At 39.2% G+C, this 27,721-nt stretch overlaps 1 protein-coding gene across 1 annotated transcript; it reads left to right on the top strand.

Moving 5' to 3' along the window:
- Window positions 1-5,297: 5,297 nt before the first annotated feature.
- On the top strand, window positions 5,298-27,023 carry RAD21 (RAD21 cohesin complex component). Its single transcript, XM_071421694.1, has 14 exons — window positions 5,298-5,542; window positions 11,149-11,322; window positions 12,672-12,801; window positions 14,941-15,040; window positions 16,025-16,131; window positions 17,031-17,234; window positions 17,856-17,981; window positions 18,174-18,296; window positions 19,913-20,136; window positions 20,458-20,617; window positions 20,934-21,085; window positions 22,619-22,768; window positions 23,217-23,300; window positions 25,232-27,023. Exons 2-14 carry the CDS (start codon window positions 11,179-11,181, stop codon window positions 25,421-25,423), a joined length of 1,896 nt encoding a protein of 631 aa, XP_071277795.1. The 5' UTR covers window positions 5,298-5,542; window positions 11,149-11,178; the 3' UTR covers window positions 25,424-27,023.
- The last annotated feature ends 698 nt before the right edge of the window (window positions 27,024-27,721 follow it).

The raw sequence follows: 27,721 nt of genomic DNA on the forward strand, positions 1-27,721 counted from the left end.
GACATTAACAATAACAGATAATTTTCATATACATCAGCCTTTCTAGTTCTATGGATCAGGTAAAACTATCCTAACTGCATTTCAGTATCAAACTGCTCCCAGGGCAAGTAGTACATGAATACCACTGCACTGATGGAGATCTAAGGTATACTTTCATTTCTGCAAAATTTACATTACTGTAAGACTGCTCTCAACTAAACTGCTGTAGAGCATCAGCACTCAAAGTATTTTAAAAGTTGGCATATTTGACTGAAAATACATTTAAAAATCAATGTGTCTTCTGTATTTCTGAAGCTTGCCTTCAGTCTCTCCCTGCAGAGTTGTCCTTGTGCTCTTTTCCCTGGACCGTTTACTACCTGTCAGTTTCCTCATTAGTTCCACCATCTGATCAACTCTAGAAGTTAAAAATGACCACAAACTGTGGCTAGCAGGTTGGGAGGAGACAGCTAAGAATGCATGCAAAGAGTGTAACAGAAGACAGGAAAGAAGAAAGACTGCAATTTACCAGCAAGTAGAAACCTTTAGCCCCAAGGAAGCATTACAAGTGTTTATAGGTATTAAATCTGAAACCTATTAAGCTCCAGTATGAAAAAAAACCTGCCACTTGATCAGCTGCAATTATTAAAAAAAAAAAAAAAAAAGCCTTTCCAGAAAATTAATATTACAAATGGTTAAACACATATTTTGGTTTACTGGAAACAAAATGTGCTAAGAAGAAAAAGGAAGCATGTTTTCGGTTTTCTTCTTGAATAAAAGCCATAAACTTAAATATTTTTAAAATTATTAAGCAGAAGTGGGCTGATACATAATGCAATCAAAAAGGCCAGTCACAAGAATGCTGAGTCTATAGATATTTTTAAATTCTTATACTATTTCTCCTCAGCTGGAAAAAAATATTCCTCATTTTAAGAAACAAAAATCACAGAAACCTTGAAAACCCCAATACAAACACGTTTACTTTTACTGGTTATGGGATCCATGATTTACTGTGTCAGATCCTAACAACATTCCATCTATCCAGGATTAGCAAATACTGAGAGCTGAATTTCCAGGGCAATTTCATAAATCCAAACTTTCTTTGCCTCATTTATATCTCTTTGTGTTCCTCTGTAATGGTCTAATCAGGTCTGGCAACAAAGTACCACACAGTCATTCATTCCCCATCCCAGTGGGTAGAAAAACTGAAAAAGTAAAACTTAACTATTTGAGATAAGAACAATGTAGTTATGAAAAAAAAAAAGAAAATAATAATTTTTTTAATATTAGTAATAGTAATAATAATAAATAATGTCATGAAAAGGAGAGAGAGAAGAAAAAAACCCATGAAAAACAAGTGATGCATGGTACAGTTGCTCACCACACTGACTGATGCCCAGCCTGTCCCTGTGATCATTGGCTCTTGGGCAATTCTCCTGGCTTACATACTGGGCATGATGTTCTATGGTATAGGATATGCCAGTCAGCCATGCTGGCCATGCTCCCTCCAAGCTTTTTGTGCAACTGCTCACTGGCATAGCTTGGGAAACTGAAAATCCTTGATTTAAAGTAAGCACTACTTACTACAACCAAACATCAGTGTGTTATCAACGTTATTCTCATAATAAATTCAAAATACCACACTGTACCAGCTACTGGAAAAAAGTTCACTCTGTTCCAGCCAAAACCAGGACATCCTCAAATAAAATACACTGGTAGGAAATATCTCTGACTTGCCATGTAAAGAATTCCCAGCAAGCATAAGCCCTTTTTGCTTGTAGCTTTTGGTAAAAGGCTGTATTGTGAACTAAAGGCCAAGTGGCAAGAAACCAGTGTTTTCAGTTCTTCTCAATTTTCATGTACTTCACATGGGATCTGTGGCAGGTGGCCCACACTGAAATCAAGAATCTTAACGACCAGCCAGAGTGCAAATATTTGCATTCAAATGTCTATCTAATGCTCAGAACAGAGTACCACAGTGATTTTGTGGTATATTTGAATGCCATTTTCAGAAACCATTTCACCTATGGGTGACCTAAGGGCAGTCACGGCTCACAGTTGAAAACTTCTGTCCATGTGCTCTTGCATAGCAGGTCCCTTTCCAGGACCTCTGGCTCTCCTGTACAGCTGCAGAAAGCTGACTTGCTGTAAACAGAGGTTGAAATTGTCCCTCAGACAAGGTCCCAACATACTGGACAAACTTTGGATTATCTGCCTTGCAATGCTGAAGTTTTTAGAGGATCAAATCACAAGTTATGGTATTTTTCCTTCTACTTCACATGTTAGAAGTGTGACTGTGACTATCCTGAATTTCTTGTTTGATGGCTTAAAAAAGCAATTTATTGTTGCCAATACTTGGAAGTGATTGGGCAAAGCAGCTTAGATTGGAAGGAACTGGAGGATGGGCATGAGACTCAAGAGCAGATTTGGATCTCAAATTTCAAGGGAGAATGTTTGTCAGGGAAAAATGATTACTTCAGTTAATCCAAAGTAATGAAAACATGTTGTCCTTTCTCCTAAGAGAAAGTTTTTTATATATGAACGAAGTTGTTCTGCACTTGCAAATTTATGATTGCCTGACAGAAACACTTGACCAAAGCTGAAAACAAAAATAGGCTTCTTGCCTCAGTTTCTTCCTAAATGTCACTGCATAATGTGATCTGCTATATGCTAGCAGGAGTGTAGATCCTAGTCACAAACTTGCTTTTTTAAGTACCATCTGGAATGCATGTGTCTGAGCAGAGCCCAAGGAGAAACTCAGCGAAGTACGGAGTGCCGCATACAAATCAGTGCTGGTGGCAGCTCTTGAGGAAAAAATGGGGACAGGGAGATCAGTTACATTGTCTGTCTCAGGCCAGGGCATTCAGAGCACTTTCCAAGCTGAGTTTAAAAAAACCCCAAAACTGCAAACAAAGTCAGTAATGGAGAATTATTTTTTTTTAAGAATTGACCTTCATGAGAACCTAAGTGCAAAAGGTTGAAAAATATTTGACCTAATCACAAACATTTGAAAGAGCCATGCAGTAATTTAATGTATTTTTAATAGGGAACTCAGTGGACATGAGCTCTAACAAACACTGTATTTTGATCTTCCTTATTTACTGTAATGTAATTGCTTTAATTCTTAGCAGAATATCTGAAAATCATCCTAAAGTTTAAATACCAATTTGTTCATGAAGTACATTTATGTCCACAGTACAAATGAAACATTTTAATATCAGGCAATTAATGTTAGACCATGTAAATGAATTGTCTTGATTTTTAATTTTGATGGAAGGAAGCATTCCTTTTAGATGAAACATAAAAATATCAAACTGAATAGACATTGGAAAAAAATAATATTAAATTAGACTGGCATTATTTTAAAATAGATTCAAGAATAAATTTGAGGACAAGATTACTGCCTGATCTTCGCAGTAGTCACATACTGCCACGAGAAACAGATGTGATACAATTCAAATCCTTTAGATATAAACTGAGCCAAATTTAGACTATAAACTCTCTGGGATTTGCATATACTTGCTCCTTTGAAGTATGTACATTTAAAGCCCTATAATAACAAAAAATGGAAAAACTGAAAACTAAACTTTGGAAAAATGGAGAACCAACCACAGAGAGTAATCTGGAAAAGACTGGACCTATATATAAGCTTAATGTTTTTGACTACATGGTAGGTATTGCCAAAAATTTAACTAGAACTTCCTAGTTTTGCTCTCATAAAGGATGTCCTTTATATAAAGAATTGCTTGCTCAAACAGTAGAGAGCATGAGAAAAACAATAGATGCATTTTTTTTTTTAATGGGCAACTATTAAGGAATTGGTTGTGACAACTAAAGAAAAAATAGTAATAATAATTCCTTCCTGTCGTTAATTTCTGCTCAGTCAATGGCAATATGATGTAGGGCTTCTAAACAGGTAAGTGGTAGACAGTAGATAGGCAATTTTGACCAATCCTGTGTCTGCTAAGCCAGAGAAGGGAGGATTTCACACTAAAAGGGACCCAAGTGAGGTTAGCAGTGAGCAGGGCATGAGCCAGAGCCCAGCTGTGCTGTGGCCATTTCAGCAGCATCGCGGGCCAGGGCGTGCAGTGCTGAGGTTTCTGGCTACACCTCTGTGCTGCTACTGCACTGCAGGGCACTCTGCTGGCAGGGGCTATTTCCTGTAGCAGCAAATGAGGCTCCTGCTGGACCTTGATGCAATCCAGTGTATCAGCACTGTTATATTAATGTGAGTGTCTTATCAGCAGGCCTGGACACTCCCTGGGTCAATGCCCAGAGCTCTAACTCCACATGGAGATACAGGAGAGCAGTGACACAGCAAATGTGTTCTTGCAGAAGAAAAAACTTGACATATTACTACACCTGGCAGAAATCCATGTGGGACATACACAGAATCAATGTTTATTTTGAATAAAGGTTCTAGTGAGACATTAAGAACGTAAATGAATGCTGAAATCTTCAAAATTGAATCTAAGGAAAGAGAACCAGGAGACTGAACCTGCATGTTATTAACTATTATTTGCTGATGTTATCATCCCTTATGATGTATTATCTGAATGTCACAAATAGCAGTAATACTCCTTAAACCCTCAGTAGACAGATTTTCTTGGTATTCTGACATTATCTTTGTAAACTGATGATCCATTGCACTAGAAGTATAGTTTCAGAGGTTATTTTAAAGGTTATTTTGAGGTTTTTGAATTTTCTGTTTGGTGTTTATCCAGAATGGTATGTACTCATAGAATTAGATGTCTTAATGCCTGGGAGAGACCAGAAAAATCCATTTCCCAAAGCAGTCCATTGCTTTTACCTACTGATTGACTCCTTCTGTTTAGAGTCCTGTTGTAGCCATACTTCCCCCTCCACTACATTATACGTGGCCATCATAAATCAGTAAATTAGGAGCAAGGAAACCTGGCTATGTACAGTCGAAATCAAATTGGCCTAAACAAAGAAAGTGAGCGACGCCCGCAGTTGTTCCCCTTGAGAACAAACCACCCCACAGCACAAACCCTTGCAGCGCCCCGGCGGCAGGAGGGAGCTGCGGGGTCCAGGAACATCTCCCGGGGCCGGGCTGTGAGAGAAGAGAGCGATTCTTTAACACGATTTAAACCCGACATCGCAGAGCCCGCCTGGCGCCCAACGGGGGCGGGGCGCCCTCACAGCCCGGCCGCGCCCCCGCCGAGGCCCCGCCCCCCGCGGGGCCCACGCGCCGCTGTCACTCAGCGGCCGTTTCGTCGCTCCCGCGGCTCTGCCCCGCCTCCCGGGGCCGGGCGCACGCGCAGTGGCGGGGCCGGGGCCGGTTGTGGGGGGGAATTTGACCGTAAACATCCTGCGGTTTGAACGGCGCCTTCGCGCGCAGGAAGGACCGCGGCCGCCATCTTGTTTGCTTGAGCGAGCGGCTCGGCTCCGCTCGGCTCCACTTCGGCTTCATTCGGCTCGGCCCGGCTCGGATTCGGCTCAGCTTCGGTTCGGTTCGGCACCGCTCGACTCGGCTCGGGCTCGGCCCGGCCCGGCTCGGCTCGGCTCGGCAGGAGCAGCGAGCGGTCCCCGGGCCCGGAGCAGGGTAAGGAGTGGCTCCGGCCGCCGCGGTCGCTGCCGGCGCTCGAAGGGGCCCGGCGGGGCCCAGCTGCAGACCCGCTCTCGGGGTGCTGCCGTCATGCTCGGGCTCGGAGCCGGCTCTTCGGCTGAACCCTCCCGGCGGGGAGGGCCCGCCTGGTGCTCCGCGACACCTGGGGCTCCCCGGGAAGGGTAGGGCCGCCCCGGGACCCTGCGCGGGGCCGGTGTCCGGGGCTCTCTGAGGCGGGGCCCTGAGCGCGGCCTGGCGGCGGCACGGACAGCCTTGTGGGGAGCGGGGTCCGCGCACCTCGAGCGGCCGCACGCGCGGAGCCGCGGGGACCCTCCCGGGGAGAGCCGGGCCACGGGGCAGCCGAGGAGCCGCGGGAACCTTCCCGGGGAGAGCCGGGCCACAGGGCAGCCGCGGGGAGGCCCGGGGGCCGCGGCGGTGTAACCGAGCCCCGCGGTGTAACCGAACCCTGGCTGCGGCTCGCTAAACGGACTGCGAGGCTGCTGCGGTCTGGGCAGAGGGACGGGAGCAAAGTTCCATTTGCCACTCTTCTGGTTTTGAGTGCAGTATTCCCTCTGCCGTGGATGGGGCAGGGTACTGAATGTTCTCACAGGCTCTCTAGTGGCAATGAACTCCCTTCTGGACACTGTGGCTGTTTAGCTGAAAATAAAAGAGCCCTTTAAAAATGCCGGCCTTTTGAAGAACCAAGATCTTGCTCTTATGGACACTGTTAGAAATCTTGCTCTCTTTTTTAAGATTTCTCTGATCCTGATTAGAAACGCTTCTGTTAAATATAAAACAGGGCGTTGTTTTTATCAATAACAAAGGAAAGTTGGGGTCACTGTGACTTACTGGCATCTTTCATTGAAAATAGCTTTCCTTTAAATTCAGACACATAAAGAAACTACTGTAAATTTGGAGAAGTTACCATTTAGGCCCACATTGTGCAAATGTGGGTGATAAGCACACTTTCCTTAATCTCCTACTCAGTAGAACTCATTATCAAAACCGCCGGACATCAAAGCATTATTGGGGCCGGGCTTCTGTTTTATTTTATGAAGGTTCATTTATAAATATTAGACATTTTACAAAATTTGGGAAAGCAAGACCCACTCATCTAAAGTTCTAACTAGAGAGGAAGTAGATGTGATAGGGGTAATAAAAGGAGGAGCAAAAAGCTAGTGAGACGTACAATAAACTTAAATTACCACACAAATTAATCGTGTCTTGCTTATACTGTGGGATTTCCCACAGAAATTAGAGTATTTGCTTTAGTTACCACATCAGTTTAACTTCTTAAAGGTAAAATTTTAAAAAGTTTTTTACATTTGGTCTCTCTGGATGAACAGTGCAGAGAAATAACTGCAAAAGATGGAGTAATATAAGGAATGTTCAACTTACATAACTTTAAAAGAGTGTGTTAGTACAGGATTTATGCAAACTAATAAATATAACATTTATTAGTTTGAATTGGATCTGGAATTGCACAAAATAGGTTGGGGTAATGAGACAGGGCCTTAAATTAATAAGATTTATTTTCTACTGGTTGAGCATTCTGAGTGTAGGGGCAAGGGCAGGATACCTGCTGAGGGTTAGGTGGGAATTGAGGGAGGAGGACAGTGTTGTTCAGAGGGTTCAGTAATTTCCAGCTCTTACAGTACTTGTGAGTGATCTGCCTTTTGAATTGGTAACCTTAGTGGGGCGCTGGTTCTATCTGATTGTGTAGGTGTGTGGTATATTGTAATTGGAGAACAGTGAATGCAGTTCCTCTAACAGAGTGCTACAGTTTGAGGAATTAATAGACCTGGTCGTGCAGCCTCAGCCATAGAATTTCTGCCAGATTGTTGATGCAAGAAACAAGACCTAGAGACAAAGGGAAAATGTTGTATATATTTACCAAAGGTATGTAAAGTTGAACTAGTTCAGTTTTAGCTTTCTCAAGAATTGATTTTGTAGACATAAGAAATTAAGGTGACTTGACACTGAGCTTTAGTAAAGCTGCAGGTGGCACAAAGAAATATATTAAAATTCAGATAAATGTGGATTAACCAGACAATTCTAAAGGTGATTGAAGGAAGGAGATCAGATAAGGTAGTGGCAAAAAAAAGGCCTGGAGCTGTAAGGTGATGTTAGTGGAGTTTGTGATGATTTTTTTTTCAGTGGCACCAGATGTTCATTGTGGTACCAAAACCTGCCAGGGAGGCAGCGTTAGTGAGTGCCCACACATGGGAAGTCTAGTGATGTAAGAAGGATTGGAGAGTGAAGGGATTATGAGTTAAAGTTGAAGAATTCAAAGAACAGTTTCAGGGTGACGGTGGTTTTTCTGAACTTCTGAAGTCTTCTAGGGCCAGCTCAGCCTGATGCAGGTGCACAAGGTGTTCTCACCCTTCCCCAGATTACCCAGGGCTGCCTGGGCTTAGCAAAGCAGAAACAGTTTAGGAGGAAATTATGCAGGTGGGGAGAAACCAGCAAAGAAGAGAAATTGGAGGATAGCATAAGGACAAATTAATTAAAATGACTGGCTAATTTCTTAAACTGTAGTGTGGAATTTGACTACTCATCTGTGTGTGACTGTGGTTTTGGACTAGCTTTACAAGGACCAAAAGTAGGTGACAGTAAAAAAACAGAAGACTGAACTTCAGTTGTGGACTGATGTGTGTGTGTGGGTACATAACCTAACCTAAGGAGAGCCGCTGAGGAGTGGGTTTAATGAGCTAGAGTGAACCACAATCAAATAAAAATATGCTGAATGTTCTGCCTATTGTCAGCTCTTAGTTCATTAAGCACCTTTCTGCATGCCTTGAAGAATGGGACTAACTATGCCAGTGTGCTCTTCAGAGGTTAGACAGTTAGCTGTTCTAATCAGAACAAGGACTTTAAGATTAAATATATATGAGTTGAGGGTTAAGATGAAGCCCATAGTTATACCATCTACCAAATTTTCTTACTGCTGCTTTGGAAGGAGCAATTGCCAGAGTCTCAGATGAGAAGGTGAAACGGGCACATTCTGGCTCAGACCCTGTGTATGACCAGTATTATTTAGTTCTGCTTTACATTTCACTTACTTTGTGTGTAGAAGGGCAGTGAAGAGAAGAGCATTGAGTAGAGGAGATTTTTTTACACTTCTGTATTTTTTAAATTGTACGGTTGTTGACCAAGTTAGGCAGAGAAAACCTGAGAATAATTGTGGCACATTGAAGCAAATTCAAAGTTAATGGCAATAAAGTTGCAGGTATTTTAAAAAGTTGATTTGGCAAGACCAGGATATGGTCCTGCCTGGCCTTGTGTGAGTACATACTCTTTTTGCCTTAGAGGAATCCTGTTTCGTATCCAGTAAATTTCAAAAATTGACAGTTGTATTTTACTTTACAAGCTTTTTAAGAGTCATCAAGCTACCCTTTTGTGGATTCTTAGGAGTTGCTTTTCAGCCATTGATATATTCTGTGTGTCTGCCTGAGCACTCTGCCACTTGTAGGAACTCTTGGTTCCTTTAACATTCGTCCCAATCTCAAATTATGCCAGAAAATCTATTTCTCCCTTTATGCCACTGCATCAACATACTGTGCTATGAATTAAAGATCAGACAAAAAGCCTGAAATGCAGAAAAGGGAGTATCTGAAAAGAAAGACAAAATCTGGAGAAAGTGGGAGCAGCCTTTGGGGCTCGCTTTGAAGAGCTGAGGTGCTAAACAGCTGAACTGTAAAGGTGGGTTTGTACAGTTGCTGTAACCCAGTTATTGCCATGCAGAGCATCTGCTGGAATTTGGAAGTGGCAGGAAATTATTGCTTTAGGTAATAGAATCCTTTTTTGTTAATAGCAGTTCAGATTGAAACACACCTTAAAACTATCTGTAGTCTGATTGTCACTGTCTCCCTTGGTGTATTTCGGTATGGCAAGGCTTCAGCGATGGATGAAGAGAAACAGATTTAAAGTGATAGATAAATTGATTTTGTCCAAGTTGTCCAAATAGTGAGTTTCACATTTAACAGGAAACTTAAGTATGTTTTCAGTTAGCTGTATGTTTGAAGTTTTGTGAAACCCATGTTATCTGTTTTAATAATTGTGCCAAACTCCACTAATCAAAGTACATTGTTTTGCAACTGTTATTGAATGCTTTTAATGGATTAATACAAGTGGTTTTACTTAATCTATGTTTGTGTTCTCCCCTATTCCTCATGTTCAGAGGTAATTACAGGCTTACTGTTGCATGGTTTTGGTAGCAACTCAAGATATTTAAATGCTGTGTTGCAAAGTTATGTCTCTGCATGTACAAAAATACTGAGGCCTTCAAAAATATGCAAGGATTGAATTGTCTGCTGGCCTTAAGACAGTGTGATGTCTTTCAGAATATCCTGGGGAGAGGGAAGTATAATACCTTTCTTTAGACAATGTTTATCCAAAATTTATTTCAATGTGCTTCCTGGAAAAACTTGCTTGTGCCCATCTTTCTTGGACTTGACTTTGAGATGTACATTTTTTCATTTATTCTCCAGATGTCTGGAGGTTGGCTTTATTTCCAGAGCTTCTCTTGCCCCTGTACTTAAATTCCGAGCAGTATCAATTGTGACTTGCTGTGCTTCCTCTGGCTGTTTTTCTTTAGGTGTTGAGGAGGTAAAAACTAAAATGCATTTATTGTGCCTTTTCTGTTCTTCTCTTTTGATTCATTTTCCTGGGTTATAGAAACTACTGGAAAAACTCTTTGTGGAGATTCTTTTACTTTTTTTATAGCAAACTTTTCCTCTACTTGTAGTTAACTGAATCATATCTTTACCTCATGCATGGAAGTGGCATGTTTAGATCATAAGGCATCATGCTGTTCTGATTCCCTGTGGTTTGATGTGTTGGCATCTTACCAGTTGTAACAAAGTAATTACTAGATAAATAGATAAGAATGTCCTTTTTTTTTTCTGCTGAAGGAGAAAGAAAATAGAATCTTAAAGAAGTTTGGAATAATGCAGTCAGCTTTCTCACCACTTTTATCAACACTTGATTAAAAAAAATATGAAATGGAGAATGGTCTGCTCAGAAATGGAAGACACAATTGTGCTTTCTGTTCAGGAAGGAAATTATAGTGAAGTCCAAAAAGATTTAGTGCTGTATATTTTATAATGGTGAATCTTTTTCTGGAACCATGTCCACTATATACTGGTATAGGAGAGTAGTAGCTACTGAACTAAAAGTAGAAAGAAGTGAAAGTCATAGGAAACTACTGTGGAGTGAAAACTGAGATGTGCTTCTTTGCATTAGGAGAGTTTGGTATCATTACCTTAAAGGTAAAAAGATTCAAGATTATGTTTTCTTGAGGGATGGTAAACATTTCTAAGTTGTGTATGTGGCTGTTAGTGGGTGTTATTTCTGCTTTGTAATTCTTATATAATAAATACATTACATTATCCATTACAATATGTTACATTATCCATGTAATATGCTCTTACATGGATACCATTTGTAAGTGTTGGCTTCTTAAACATATTAAACAAATAGTCTGACCTCAGTGGTTAAAAATCAAATATGTGTACTTCTTCTGAGGATAAGGGAGGTATTTGCAAGGATGTTCCTCATAAAATAAAAGATGTGGAAAGAAATACTTGCCTTTCTCTTTGCAGGTTTGCACTTTGTTTTAGACATCTGGGACCATGTTCTATGCCCACTTTGTCCTGAGCAAACGTGGGCCGCTGGCCAAAATCTGGCTGGCGGCCCACTGGGATAAGAAGCTGACCAAAGCCCACGTGTTTGAATGTAACCTGGAGAGCAGCGTGGAGAGCATCATTTCCCCAAAGGTATCTGTTTTACACCAATGTCATGTGACCTTGTACTGAAAAGAACTTGAGTGTACAGGTGGTAATTACAGGTAGCAAATAAAGTTCTTAGTGTTGCTATTTTAAAGGGTGGAAAGGCGTGTTTGGATGTGAAATAATACTCTGTTGTGAAATGGGAGGAAATTTTAAGTAGCTTAATGTTTTTACATGTTTTTCTTCCCCTCTACTACTCATGACAATGAAATTGTTCATCTTAAAACTGATGGTATAGTTGTGATTTTTGTCACTTAACAGATGTCAATGTCTTATAAAAAAAGCAACTACTTGAAAACAAAAGAAAACTTACTTATATGTTTTATTTTGGTTGATACAAATGTTAACAGTTTTTATAGTACTACTCTAGATTTTAGAAGAAGTGCTAAGTGTAAGCAAAAAGTGTATTGTACAATCACAGTGATGCTTACTCTTCTAGAATAGTGATTTGTTTCATTATCACTTTCGGAAGGATTTAGGAAGAAGATAATGTTCATAGTCTCACTAGTGAGCTGGAGCATTCTTTTAGAGAAAGGAGAAACTAATAGGCATTTCTTCATATATTTAACTTTGTGTGTAACAGTTCATTAGCTGAAATTTTAAAAATATGTTGGAGGAAATAAAAATCTTGAATTCTTAGGTTGATGTTAAATCGTGTATTGCTTACTCTTTCTGTGAGATAATTATTCCATGTACCATTCAACACAAATTTCATGCTCTTTCAGCCTAACATACTTAAAGAAGAGTCCTTCTGTGAATTACTTTTTTTCATTTTGATGTTCCCGCAGTAGATACTTCATTACATAGTAAAGTAGTGAGATTGAAGAGGAAGGGAAGTTAAAATTGTTTTACTGTGGCAGTGCTTGTTTATGGGCACTCCACATCTTCCAGTGTTTCTCACTTCATGACAGAACATGGAGAGGTAGCTAACAGTTTTTAACCAGATTTTACTTAATCAAATCACTATTTATGGCTGCCCAACTTTTTGTGTATTTCACTTTTCCAACAATTGAAGTAGCAAAGGTGGTAGAAAAGAAGATGTGGTAAAGATAGGCTTTGTCACTTATTTTTGAACTAGACAGAGCAGTGTTTGGGAATTTCTGGAGTGAGCTGCTATTAATTTAGTGATATTTGCTGGGTCATCCATAAATAATGTAATAGGCTATCACCTTGAACTGTAGACTTTGCATCCTTTGTTTCTTCAGATTTCTGCTGATTTTTATACTTGTTTTGGATATTTGATTTTATTGAGAAAATTCATGTAAATCTGACTGATGTGTCATTTATGGGAATGCTGAGGATACGTTTAATTCACTGATTGTGCAATGTGTTTTTAGGTGAAGATGGCACTTCGAACCTCAGGACATCTTTTACTAGGCGTTGTTAGAATCTACCACAGGAAAGCAAAATATCTTCTTGCAGACTGTAATGAGGCTTTCATTAAGATTAAGATGGCTTTTCGTCCAGGTATCTCTCTTTTTCTTAGTGCTCTCTGAAAAGCTACATTGATAAATGTATTTATTAAGAAGGCATACAATTCTGCCTTCTTATGTCTGTATAATTACACAAAGGTATAGGTTATAGGAGAAGGAATTATTGCAGCTGGCTGGCTGACTGAGTTGTCTGCTGAAAAACATCTTTTAACTGAATTCTGAACAAAAACTTCTCTTATCATTGCTGATTCAGTAAAATCCCACTTACAGTTTTGGCTGTGGCTGGTGTATGATGTTAAATGGAAATACACTGCATGGTTTTTACCTTCTGCCTGAAAAAGGCCAGTGCCCTACTGAATAGAAGCGCAGAATGGGACTGGTTTCCATCAAGGGTCAGGATTCTTTTGCTATGAGTTACAAAAGAAACATGAAAGTAAGCTGGTTTTTTGACACTTTCACATTATAGTTTCTGAAAATAATGTGGACTGTAATGTGGGCATCAAAGATAGTTTTCCTTTTATATGTTTGCAACATAATTTCCCACTCTGTAGTTGCTTACTTAAATATTTTGCATTAAAATGGGGTGCCATATTAATACCTGAAATTACTTTTCTGTCCAGCAGTCAATGAATTATTTGGCTTTCATTTTTTCATGTCTTTATAGATAGTTCTCTTTAATTTTGGCCTGGGGAACTTTTTCTGAGCTGAAGTGTACCTGTGGCACTGATGCTGCTGGATGCTCACAGCTGCTAAATCATATTCTACCTTTTTAAGTTAGTGAGTGCAATAGATTTAAAAGCTGAAATTGAGGTAGACTTTTTGTTTTTTAAAAAGGCAATTCTTGAAAGCCAGTACAGCAGTTACTTGAGAAAAGTTAAGGTATGTAATGCCTTTATCTTCATTTCCTGATCTACAGGTTGTGATTCAGGCACTGAATTCAAGTATTGAATTTTATGTAGCTTTCAGTGGCAATTTGTTGACCATTGCTAATTTTTTCCTTATTACTTTGTTTAACTTCCCTGGGTTATAATAAGAACATAATTTTAATATCACAAGGCAGCCTATTTTCCCTCTCCTAACAGAGTGCATGTCAAAGTACCTTAAAATCAAGATTTACAAAAAGTGGCATGCTGGCCTGACAGAAGCTGAGGCACTGGTCTTTATTTTCAGTTAATCAACTTTGTGCCTTAGGCATTGAGTCTTTCTGTTCTGAGAATCATTTGCACATTTCATTTTAAGCAGCAGACAAGTAAAAATATTGAACAGCCCCGAACGGATGGACTAGATGTCTTCATTCCTAGTCAGGTACCATGATGAGTAAGCTACAGACTCATGCTTGTTCCTGGTCTCTGTGGACAGTGGTTCTTTGATTATTCATTGCAGAGGGGAGCACAGTGAGCGAGCAGAGTGTTTCTGAAGTATCTGTACCTCAGAATTGCCTGTGTTGTATGTGTGGGTCAGAAGGCAGAGCATAGAGCTCAAATCTTCTGCAAGTTACAGAAGGAATTGAACCTGCATTTCCCATGCACTTTCAAGTGCCCTGACCTTTTAAGACTTTGAATAAAACAGAGGGACCAACTGCTGGCACTGGTTTTGTGATGCCCAATCTGATATTCATGCTCTGAGAATGCCTGCTGAATAAGAGTAAGCATCTCTGGAGGATAAGAAAAGGTATGTGGTGGTTTTGGTAATACAGCTCTTTTATGTGCAGAAGCCTATGAGTTAGTGAGCCCCAAGTGCAATCAGTTCTGTTCCTGGACTTCTGGAGCTGATGGAACTGAATAAAGGACCAATAGCAAAGAAGTCACCCTGTGCTGCCCCTGCAGTGTAGAACCCTGCTGCTCATACCATGTATCATGATAAAATTCTTTTGGAGCAGGTGCCTGTAGTGTTGTGCAATATGATGCCTGTGTTGGCTGCACAGCTCTGCATAGTGCTACACAAACATTATTTTATACAGACAGTGCAAGGGCTTGAGGATATTTGTTTTGAATTTAGTTTGAATTTCACTTACTACCATTATCTAAGGTTTCTTTGTAGGTATCTCAGCATCAGTTCAGTTCAACAAATTTAAAGACAGTAGGCCCATGCAGAGAGAAAATGTTAATGACACAGTGAAAAATGCTGTCCTTGTAAGGAATGGGAACTGATGTCTGGGTGTTCTTCCTTGCAGGAGTTGTTGATTTGCCTGAGGAAAACAGAGAGGCTGCTTATAATGCTATTACCTTACCTGAGGAGTTTCATGATTTTGACCAACCACTCCCTGATCTAGAGTAAGTTTTGGGTTTTGTCCATTTCCATGGCAATGAGAATTGGTTTTAGTTGAGGAGACACTGGTTTGAAACAGCTAACTCATTGCTGAATGTAAAAAAATAATCTGTAGGTAACTTCTATTCTTAGGTCTTTCTTCTATACTGATAAGGAAATGTGCAGTCATTTTTTTGTTGATTTTAAGTTCATAGTAGCATTGACTTTGACTGAAAGCTGTCCTTACAGGAGTTTTTCAAAAACTCAGGTACCTGTTATAACTTCTTTTTTCTTCTATGCAAGGCATCCTAGATCACATACCTCCTTAGGATGGAAAAGATTAATTTTATGGGGATGTTGTTGACCTTTTAAAGTGGCACTTTTAATTCTTAAATCTTCTTAATACTTATGGGTTACTTTTACATATAACAAGTATACAACCTGAATAGTTCTTAATCTTTAAAAAACTGATGTTTTTTATTATTTTATTTTTTAAATTTGAGTTATTCATAATGGAGTTTTTAGAATCCAGGTTACTCAGTGTTCAATTTAGTTTAAATTAAAATTAGAGTATATACTAATTTCAAAGTGCAAAAATTTCTGTGTATTTATAAGAAATGTACCTTAATACACCACAAAGGTTGTTAGCTTGGTAGTGGTGCAAAATACAGTGTTTGATAAACTGTATTAATAGGTTTTGAAGTTGAAGGGGTTGAAGGCTTTTCTTAATTAATTTGCTCTTTGAAATTAGTAATCCCAACACAGCAAGGAGTGAGAGAGGTTACTGATACATTTCCCAGAAGCTAATGCAATTTGGATGATAGGTTTGAACCATTAATGGTCTCACTGTTTAAAGTAGTAGTTTCTATTCAGTGTTCACCTTTTTTTCAATAATGGACTTGAATGTAAAATTGTTTTTTACTGAATAATGTCATGTTTATTTCATCAGCCTTTATCTGTTCTTTTTTTTTTTAATGAGATTTTTAATAATTGCCTTCTGTTTGTTTAAGTGATATTGATGTGGCTCAGCAGTTCAGTTTGAACCAGAGTAGAGTGGAAGAAATTACAATGAGAGAAGAAGTGGGCAACATCAGTATCCTCCAGGATAATGACTTTGGTAAAGCTCTCATGTATTACTATGTGTTACTAGCTAATTTTAGTTATTTTAAGATACGGTTTTGCAATTACTATGGAATGCTCCATGAATTCTAAACAAATCAGATCAAACATTGTGGTTGTATGTTTAAGTTTTAGTTTGTTCATGTCAGTTTTTCCAGAACGTCTGTCCTCTAATGCTCAGTGAACTTTGAGCTGCCTAGAATAGGCAGAAAGAAAAGCTGAAGAATATTCAATCAAGTTAATCATTGAAGTACTGTGACAATTATAATTTTCAAAATGTGATGTGAATATGAACTGAGCTGTTGCTTTAATCATAAGCATGCTCTCAGTCAGAAACCAGTGGGACATTTCTGAAGCTGAATCAGTACTGGTGACAAGTTTGCTACTTTAGATGTCCTTTTAAGGACAGTATTCTAACATCTGAATCAACACCTAAAGACAGTTTTATTTGAATGTCTGGTTCCTAACCTGCAGTATTGTAAACCATAATTCAGTAATAGTTTTGAAAGAATAACCTAAAAATGGTGTTGACTGGGTGTTGGTTCGTTCCCTGTAATGGAAGCCCAGCCTTGAGGCATAAGGCACAATGTCTTTGAATTCCATTGCATTCTTTGGTTTCTGTGCAGATAAAGTTTAGTAGGATCTTGCTAATATCAATTCAAATGAGTACAATAAAATGCTTTGAAAAGGAGAGAGTTATTTTTATAATTGTTTGAACAGTATTTTATGCTATGGTATTGCTGGTCACAATTCCTTAACATCTTGTCATTAACTCTGCAAATAGGATTAATGGAAATAAAGTTTGGTCCTACATATGGGCCTTTGTTGATCAGTTAGGTAGGTCTCTTGCATCTTGAATTTTTTAGCACTTAGAGCAGTGCAATTGTATTCTTGCAGGTGACTTTGGGATGGACGATCGTGAGATGATGAGGGAAGGTAGTGCATTTGAGGATGACATGCTGGTGAGCACTAGTGCTTCCAATCTCCTCCTGGAACCTGAACAGAGCACCAGTCACCTCAATGAGAAGTCTAATCACCTGGAGTATGAAGACCAATACAAAGATGATAATTTTGGGGAAGGAAATGATGGTGGAATATTGGGTAAGTTTGAGAAATTTGTTTTTCCTCTATCCTACCTCCTACTTTAATTAATTAGTTCTTGGGTAGATGAGGGGAAGTTGCTTCCTTTGTTGCCAGATCCTGTAAAAGTTATGCCTTGTACAGTGAGTATTTATACTCACTGTGTGTGTATGTGTGTATATATATATATATATGTATGTGTGTATGTGTACTGTATATGTATGTGTATATGTATATATATATTTGTATGTGTATATATAACGTGTGTATATATATGTGTGTGTGTGTGTATGTGCACTGAGCATATATTCCATTTTGTGAGTGCTACAGCAGTATAGATGATTCACAGCATATTAAGTGTTGGCATATTTAAAACAAAGTTCTAAACTATTAGATGTAAGATGCAAATATGTGGCAAGTATATGGTAATAAATGTTATCTCTAAGCTCAGAATTAGAGCTGAAAAGCCCCTTGATAGAGCACTACTACCTTCTTCGATGTCAGCATTGAAAGTTCTTTCTAACTTTTGCACTATCTTCATCTGTCTTGTAATAAACTTGTCTGTACTTCTTTGTAAATTTGTCTATACTTATTTCATGAATTTGTGGATGCAAAACTGATTCTTTCATATGGTTTCTTCAGATGACAAACTTCTTAGTAATAATGATGGTGGTATTTTTGATGACCCACCTGCACTCTCAGAAAGTGGAGTAATGATGCCAGAACAGCCTCCCCACGATGATATGGATGATGATGATAATGTATCAAGTGAGTATGATCTAGCACCAGAGCTAGAATTACTTTCTACTCATGTAGTTTGGATTCTAATTGCTGAAAAGCATACTAAGCTCAAAAGTGTGAAGTGTGGGAAGCCACCTGAAGGTGTGGAGGAGGGGATGGGAGGGGTGGCCCAGCCTGTTGTGTTTTGACCTAGTGCAAGGCTCTTGTTGTCGCTGGCAGTGGGAGGCCCGGACAGCCCGGACTCGGTCGATCCGGTGGAGCCCTTACCAACCATGACTGACCAGACAACGCTTGTTCCCAATGAAGAGGAGGCTTTTGCTCTGGAGCCTATTGACATAACTGGTGAGTGAGCTGCTGGGGAGTACTGTGCAGTTTGTCAGAGACCACCTCAGCTTGATGGAGGGGAAATGAATGTCTAGCACTGCTGCTGACTCTGCTTCTCACTTGGGAGAGAAAGCTGGGATCAAGTGCTGAATTCCATTTATTCTAATAGTAGCCCTCCAGTACCTTCCAGAGAGGTAGCTTACATGGATGGTGTCAGAGAATACTAGTTTGTAGTTTCTGCAGTCAGTGCATGTAACAGCATGATACTGTAGCTTTAGATAAATATGCTAGTTAAAATGCACTGAGTCGGAATGGAGCTCAGCATGTCTTTCATTCTAATACAGTATCTGTAGTGCAGCACAGTTCTTGGTAAGCTGTGTTTGAAGGACAGGACTGACTGTTTACACTGAGAATGACTGCTGTTCTAGTGATTTGTAGCTTTAATGAATTGCTGATTTCAGGAGGTGCACCTTGTATTTGAATTTCTACTAAGTAGGGATTTTCCTTATATTTTTCTTTAATGCAAGATTCTATTTGGCTCATTATATACTGACCCCTGCTTTATTAAAAAATTAATATCTGGAAAGAAAGTAGCTTGTCCTGTTCTTTTAGACTGAGCTCCAGGCCCTGATTCCCTGCTTGGCCAGTGGGAGAGTCATGGCACTGCCCTCTCGTGGCAGGCTGGCAGCAGGGGACCAGCTCATCTGCTGGTCCAGCAAAGACAGCATTTACCAGACTTCAGGGTCTGCTGCAGAGTACAGGCTGTGAGCACAGTCATGTTATCCTAGAACAGGGTCAGAAGTTTACAGTTAAAATAACCACCCCATTAACTCTACCAAAGCTCAGGTAGGGCTTAGGGGAAAAAGTGGGTGTGGTATTTTAAATCTGTGATTAGAGTCATAGAATGGCTGGGATTGGAAGGAATCATGAAGATCTAGTTCCAACTCTCTTGCCATGAGCAGGGACACTTTCCATTAGACCAGGTTGCTCAGAGCCCCATCCAGCCTGGCCTTGAACACTGATAGGGATGGGGCATCCACAGCTCCTCTGAGCAGCCTGTTCCAGTGCCTCACCACACTCACAGTAGAGAACTTCTTCCCAATATCTAGTCTGAATGTACTCTCTGTCAGTTGGCAGCCATCCCATCCCCCTCACCCTGTCACTACATGTCTTTGTAAAAAGTCCCTCCCATTTTCCTTGTAGGCTCCCTTCAGGTAGTGGAAGGCCACAGTTAGGCCACCCCAAAGCTCCCTTTTCCTTAGGCTGAACAAAACCAAATCTCTCAGCCTTTCTCATAAGAGAGGTGCTCCATCTTCTGTTCAACTTGGTGGCCAGTGTTTGCACCAGCCTATCAAGCAAACCATGGGAGAGAGGGGCACGTGCAGCTGAGGGCATTGAGGCTTAGAAAGATTGAAATTCACAGAAGAATTTGCAGGTTATGGGAGAGCCTTTGTAGTATTTGATGCTTTGTACTGCACATAGCTTTTAATCCTTCTCCCAAAGCTAGTGTTGCCTTAGATTCTTTAGGCAGCTTTATATGAGGGCAGGTAAGACCTGTAGAGAACTTGCAGGATTCTTTTACAGCATGGTACCTTTTTGAGCTAACCTTCATTGCTTGCTAAAAATCTCAACAGTCAAGGAAACCAAAGCAAAGAGGAAGAGAAAGCTGATTGTGGACAGTGTGAAAGAACTGGACAGCAAGACTATTCGAGCCCAATTAAGTGACTACTCTGATATTGTCACTACTTTGGATTTGGCACCTCCTACTAAGAAATTGATGATGTGGAAAGAAACCGGTGGAGTTGAGAAGCTTTTCTCTCTGCCTGCACAGCCTTTGTGGAATAACAGACTACTGAAGGTAATGTTTTTGTGCAAGTTTATTTTTAAATGGAACCATATTCAGAATTGTGCTTCGTTTATAGCAAATGTCAGCATATAAATAGTGATATAGTGATGGCAGTATTCATAATTGGAAGAAAAAACATATTAAAAGAATTAAGGTAAATATTTTGAACATTGCTGTTATCAGTTACAAAGATAAATAAATTTTAGAAGGTAGTACTGTTGGAGAGGAGATTAAAAACTGATAAAAAAAGATAGGCCATAATTACTTAAACCAAAATGAAATAAAAGGACACTGAGAACTGCAATAGTGAATAATGTAATGTTTCTTTTGTAGCTCTTTACTCGCTGTCTTACACCTCTGGTACCAGAAGACCTGAGAAAGAGGAGGAAAGGTGGAGAAGCTGACAATCTCGATGAGTTCCTTAAAGACTTTGAAAACCCAGAGGTTCCCAGAGAGGAGCAGCAACAGCAGCAGCAGCAACGAGATGTCATTGGTTTGTGTCTTGTCAAAGATGCTCTGCTTTCCTTTGGAGCATATTTTTCTCTTTTATCTGTGCTTTGTATTAAGTCATCAAAGATTGTGTATGAAACAATGAGCTTTGTAATGGTGGTTTAGCTTGATGTGATGCAATTTCTGGCATAACTTTTTTTTCCTAGAAATAGGGGATGCTTAGGAATTGCTTGAACCAGTGGATTAAAAGTGCAGGCTGTTGAGAGTGCTCAATTCTAAAATAATAGCAGATTGGATTTTAGTACAGTTTCTATAATAACATTCTTAAGTATCTAAAAGAAGATTTGTTGTGACTACAGATGAACCTATTCTGGAAGAACCGAGCCGTTTGCAAGAGTCGATGATGGAAGGCAGCAGAACCAACCTGGACGAGTCGGTTATGCCACCGCCACCGGCTCAGACTGGGGTCAAACGCAAACTGCAGCAAGTAGAGCCAGAGCCAGTGTTACCTGTGAGTAAGCTTTTACTGGCTTTTTATGGGGAATGAGAAGTGAGCAGTGTTTTTGAGTAGGAAATTACACAGATTTGAAGCCCTAGCTTTACAGTGAATCTCCTTTGAGATTCACTGTAGTAGTATCAGAACATTTGTCCCTGGGTATCATTCTGGTGCCTTTGTTAGCTGAAAAGCTTATTGAAACATTTGAAATGCTGGTAGGATAAAGAAATTATACTTCTTCCTCCAGTAAAAGTCTTCAAGGAATCTCGTGTATTGCTTATCAAGTCCTGCTTGGCAAGTATATATGAACAGCTTCCATGAAGCAAGGATTGTGTTAGCTCCATAAATGTCTTTTAAGACAGCCCTAGTGTTCCAGGCTTAAGGCTTCAAAGAAAAACTTTGATTATCTGGAGAGATTTCCTGGTTGAGTTGTGAATAGACTTGGACACTAGCTGTGATGCAGTGTCAAAGGAAACTGTGAAGGGGAGAGGAAGGAAATGGGCAAAATGAAAGGTGTATTTTTCTGTATGCTTGCATGGTGAGAACAGTCCTGTTTATGCTGTGTCTCATGTTTGTGCAATTTTTAACCTCACTTTTCACATTCCTTGGCTGACAGGTTGTTCACTGTAGAATGGGACTGTTAGATGTTACATTATCTTAGTAAGCAGGGTGGCAGCTGCTGCTCCTTTTGCCCTTTCATCCCTTTCATGGGGTGAAATCACCATCGACTGTGCTAAGTCAAGTCAGTCAGTGTAATTGGGGGTGTTGGTGTGTTGGGAATTCTGTGATTATATTAGAGGCCAGGTCAGGCCTCTAGCAACAACCTGTAGTGATACCTGCTGTGTGCTACATCAGAAGTTGCTTTGCCATTTTTTAGGGTACGTGTAGAAACTTTCACATGTCAAGGGAACTTTACTGGCAAACACTTAATTGTTTAGATTCATGGGGAGAGTACCATATATTAATTTTACTAAAACTGTCTACATAAATCCTATTAATTTTCTTTTCTGTATTTTCCTCTTGACACAAATATTTTCTGAGAATATACTTCAGCACCAAAGTAATTCATATGTTTTCAGAAACTTTGTAGGTACCAATGCTTTAATCCCTTCATTCATTCATTTTATCCCTTCATTCATTTGTATTGATGAGAACAGCATTTTGATATTTTGAAGATGACTAGTTCCAGTGAGTTAAAGTGTGTTTGTGTAGCATTGCATCTGGTGATGTGGGATTTTAAATTTGCATGTGCTGATCCAAGGAATGAGATCAGTAGTTTGGATGGTGGCATAAGTGAAGTTACTGGAAAGGCTTTTTACTTTACAGTGGTGTTAAAATTTCTGGTTTGAGTAGAATCTAAAGAATTGAAAATACACATATGGACAGCAAAACAAAATTGCTTTTTGGTTTTCAAAAATGAAAAATCCTGACAAATGGCTAAGATTATATACTTGGATTTTATTAAACTGGTCTGTAGCACCATTGTTCTATTGTAAAGGAACTGACAAAATGATACTGTTTGTTTAACTGTATTGTGTGCTCTTAAAGCATCCACCATCACAACAGCTGGAAATACCACCTGTAGAAATGCCTCCAGAGGAGCCCCAAAACATCTGCCAGCTAATACCAGAGCTAGAACTTCTGCCAGAAAAAGAGAAGGAGAAGGAAAAGGAGAAAGAGGAAGAGGAGGAGGAAGAAGTAAGAACTCTGTGTAGAATCAGTTTGTGTGTTTCCCAGAAGTGGATGAATGTTTGACTGTGAATTCAGTAAAAGGCATAAGAAATAACTCTTTTGTTTGTCCTTATAAATAGCCCTTGGAAATGTAATTCTTAAATTATTTCATGACCATTTAATAATATAAATATTATTTAATTTTTTTAATTACATATACATTCTGTTCTGAATTAGTGTTCTCTTGTTCTCACCCATGGCTGGATTAAACCACTAAATGTTTATGATGCCTTAGATAAGAACTTTTGAACTTTAATGGTGTGGTTCATTTTAAATAGCTTGTCCTACTTAAAGAAAGTAGCTTTTTGCAAGAAAACCAGCCATGTCTTCAAATAGGATAACTTGTCTCTTAGCTACAGTATTTAATATCCTATGGTAACAAACTTCATGTCTTTTATTTTACACCTGCTTCCAGGAAGAAGATGGCACAGGGGGTGATCAGGATCAAGAAGAAAGGAGATGGAACAAGAGGACTCAACAAATGCTCCATGGCCTTCAGGTACACATGATTATTTGCTTTCTCTTAAAGCAGCTTTGGAGTATGTCCACTGATGCTTTTGAGCTGAGTTAAAATGTCAAGAAAGAGCTTTCTGTGCAGTCAGTGTTACAGAATACCAGTTATCTTAGAGGGGAATCTGGTATTAAAATACCAGTTATCATAGAGGGGGAAGAATGCATGTAGTTGATTAAATCTGTATCAAATAATTGTATTAAAATGAAATCTATTCTTTTATAATTGTCACTTATTGTTTAGAGAACATTTGAATTAAAATTTTTCACCTAAATGTTTTTCAACCTAAAAGTCCACACTCTGTGTGCACAGAAATTGAAATTATAAAATAACTGATTGTATTTTTGATGAAATCATAGTGCCTCTGACTTTTTGCTATGTGTCTTTAGGCAAACCCTCATAAGAGTCTAGGGATAACACCATTGTACAGGATGTTTACTTCTGTCTAGGCTAGTTTGAAAACTGTTATGCCATGAGAAGCTGAATCTATTAACAGCTGTGGAAATGTGACTTTGGCTGATTTCTAGCACATGGATTCAGTCTGTACAGACATACCTGTCTGTGGGATGGATTCTGGCTTGCTGGAACTAAAGAGGCTTTTTCTGATACGATGACTGAACACCACAATGTTCACCCTGAGCTGAAGTGCAAACTGCTCCTTTGCTTATCAGTCTCTGTGTTTGTCCTCCACATACTCTTGGGCTACCTCTGCCTTGCAGCCTGGTTTGTAGCTCCTTTGTTCCCTTAAACATTTTGGCAACTGGTGAGATTTGGCTGTCACTGAATGCCACATCCCAAATGGTCACACCCCCCTCTTCTCTCGCCCAGCTTTAAATGCAGAGCATGATGCCACGTGGCATGGATTATCCTTTTGTCCATTTAGGGTCAGCTGTCCTGGCTCTGTCCCCTCCCAACTCCTTGTGCACCTCCAGCCTACTTGATGCAAAACAGCACCATATGAGCTGTTGTGAAGAAAATTACCTCTGCCCCAAACCAAATCAGCACAACTGATTAAAATAAAAAAAGCTTTAAAATAATTTCTAAAGTATACAGATGTTGAGTTGGTAGTGTTGTGTAATGTTTTCCTCTCTGAATGTTTTATCACAGTTTCTGAAGAGAGCTTTAGAAATCTCTTTGGCCATAACTAGCTTTTTCCAGTTCTTTCTTCCATGTACTCAAAAGAGCATCACATTGGATGGCTTAAACATGAAATCTGCAGTGAGATTTGGAATTAAGGTCTGATTCATATAAAATAATTTGGTTTGCCCAGCCAAATATCTTTTCATCTTGTTGAAATTCATTCCATGACAGACAGTTCTGCTTTAAATTGAGCACTTCAGTTGTTGTCCTGGCCAGCAAAAAGATGTATAATCATGATTTTTTTTTTTTAATATATTCTTGCCAAGACTTTGAGAAAATCTTAGTGACTTGGGGTACTTAGTTTACTTAAGACAGAGGAGTCTTAGAAATAAACAGGCTTTCACTTTGGGAAATTATGCATCTTTTAAAGAATGTTAGCTCTTGAAATTTTACTTTATTGTTTTTGGAATTAAATTTATTTTGAGAAATAAAGCTTGATTTTTTCTTTATTTTATTCCTATTAAGAAAAAATTGTCCTGTAGTCAAAAAAGACTGGTTAGCTATTATTGCAGAAATAAAATCTTGTGCTAGTCAACAGTGTTTCTGGAATACATTCAGCAGATTCAAGAATGATTTTCACACATCCCTGGGAAGCCTACTAGGTTTCATTTAGCTAAGATCCATAAAGAAATTTTCATGTACATGTTACAATGCTCCTATTCTTCTGAATCCCTCTATGTCCTGGGGTTGTCAACAAACAGAATCTTGCCAAGAGACATTGATTGTTGTTTCTGTGTAGTTCTCTATTTAACTTGTGGTATCAATGTTGCGTTTTTCAGAGAGCCCTTGCTAAGACTGGAGCAGAATCCATCAGTTTGCTTGATCTGTGCAGAAATACGAATAGAAAACAAGCAGCTGCAAAGTTCTACAGTTTCCTGGTACTGAAAAAGCAGCAAGCTATAGAGCTGACACAGGAGGAGCCCTACAGTGACATCATTGCCACCCCTGGTCCCAGGTTTCACATTATCTGAATGGTTCCCTAGGGCAGAGCTCGTGCTCCTCTCACCGGTGCGTGTGTATTGCCCTGTCCGTAGGGCCCACAAGACCATTGCAGAAAATTTAGATTTTATTGTCTGTATAAAGTCCTTGGTTTTCTCTTGGGGTTATTTTGGGGTTTGTATTTTAACTTTACCACTCAAATTTTTAGTGAAACTGCTGGCTGGGTTGGGTGACTTGAGTTCCAGCTGCAGAAACCAGACATCTCAAGCACCCAGATAAAGATTGTTTTAGCAGCTCAGAGCAGATGTGTGCAATATTGGTGCATGTGATGTTGAGTATCAATGAAAATGTCTTACAATAATTTGACTAGTTGATTCAGTATAGATATTTTTAACCTATACAAGTAAATCTGAATGGCCAACCTTTTGTCTGATTAAAAACTTTGCCAAACTCATCTGAAATGTTCGGTCTGCTTCTCATAGTAGTAGTTTTTTCTCCCCTTCTCTAGATCTTTGTGCATACCGTGGGTCTCTTAAAGCTGCCAATATGAAAGGTAGTGCCTGATATGTCAGCTTGCTGTGTCACTGCATTTTTGCAGTCAGATTTTTGTAGCCCTTGATGCTAAGGGGAAACGAGTGTCTGTGGAAAGCACTTCCTCTACGTGATACATGAAAGGACAGAACATGTGAAGCGTTTTAGACTAAACATTCCTTTTCACTTATCACCTTGTTATGGTCCACTACTGATGATGGCTAATTACTGTTAATAAGTGACAAATGAAAACTAGTAATGTCATTTAACCATTTAAGAAATCATAGTCCTTTAGGTTTGTTAGAGCTGTATATAAACTCCAGACTTTTTAAAACAGACTTCTAGATTGTAAATTATCTGATTTTTTTATTAAGCAAGCATCCAACAGTAAGAATAAGAAAAATTGCTAAAATCAGATACCACCTGTACCAAAAGGGCAACAAACTTTGAATATAGAGTACAGATGGGCACAATTCCACTTAATTGTGTAGTGTATTAATGGCTCTTTGGATATATTTATGGTTTTAGTGTCAATTTTTTCTGATAATGTACACTCCCATGTTCAAGACGTTTTATCAGTTTTGCGAAAGAAATCCGGTTTGATTTTTATTTCTAAAGAATGAAGCTTTACTGTTAGACCAGGTAGCACCAGAAATTATGTGAATATGTTGATTATGGAGACCTGTCTTAACTTTTTTTAGGGCAAAATTATTCACAGTGAAGGTTCTGGTTTTAATGTTGGCACTTTTGTGAAATAATTTTGGGACTCCTGAATTTCAGTGTATACTCAACTGTAAAATTATGTGAATGTTTAAAATCTCTGAGACTACATGATGACCATGTTTTACTAATCCTTGAAAAAGTTAATTGTATAAAGTTACTGCAGCTTTATTTTCAACATGATGTGCCTGTAAAACCATAATTTTCTCCTTTGTAAAAAGAGACATTGTAGATAACTTGAATGTTTAATTATAGAAAAGGTCATTAGTTTCTTGTTACACATTTTTAGTCTGTTTTTGTTGCTTTTCAAAGTTAATATTCTTGAAAATAGTTGATGCTGTTATGTATAACTTTTCTAATAAAAGTTGTGTTATAAGCTGTTCTGTACTAGCTCTGTATCTTGTTCGAACACCTCCCATTTATGAAGGAGAGACTGAGCACTAAGAAATTGGTTATTTTGGTATTAGGTATGGAAAGATTTAGCTCTTTAAAAGATTAAACTCGAATATGTAAATAGAATTCTTACCATTAGGAAGGAAGTGTTACTCTACTGGCTGTACTGTGCTTTTGTTTGAGGATTCTATGCTAGGAATGTGTGTCCTAGGAAAAGGAAAATTATGGGAGACTGTCTATAAAATGTGATTCATCTGCATGCCTCTCTCTTCTGAATGCCAGAACATCTCCAGCTTGGATTCTTTTCTGTTCCTTTGCTTCTGGAATTGCCTCTGCATGTATGTCAGTGCCTCTGAAGTTACATGCTCCTCCTGGTACATGCAGACTCTTGGATGCAAGCCTGTGGCTGCAGCACATGGAGTCAGTTGGTTCCCTCTAGAGTTTATATGTATATATATATAGGGGCAGTGAATTCTGACTGACACAGGCTGAGTGAGCTGGCTTAGTCTGGGCTCCACACACAAAGGGACTGTCCTGCTTTTGAGTGACCTGTGGAAGCAGCCAGGCCCATCCTGTGTGTGCTGTAATTCCTGTGGGATGCAGGCTGGCCTGTGCTGAACCAGCCCAAGTGTGTGTGTGTGTGTGTGCAGGTGCAGCACTGGAAAAGTGACTTCCATTATTTGGCT

The sequence above is a fragment of the Agelaius tricolor genome, unplaced genomic scaffold (genome assembly GCF_023055355.1).
Source record: "Agelaius tricolor isolate 1412-34295 unplaced genomic scaffold, bAgeTri1.0.p SCAF_2, whole genome shotgun sequence".
NCBI classification, from domain to species: domain Eukaryota; kingdom Metazoa; phylum Chordata; class Aves; order Passeriformes; family Icteridae; genus Agelaius; species Agelaius tricolor.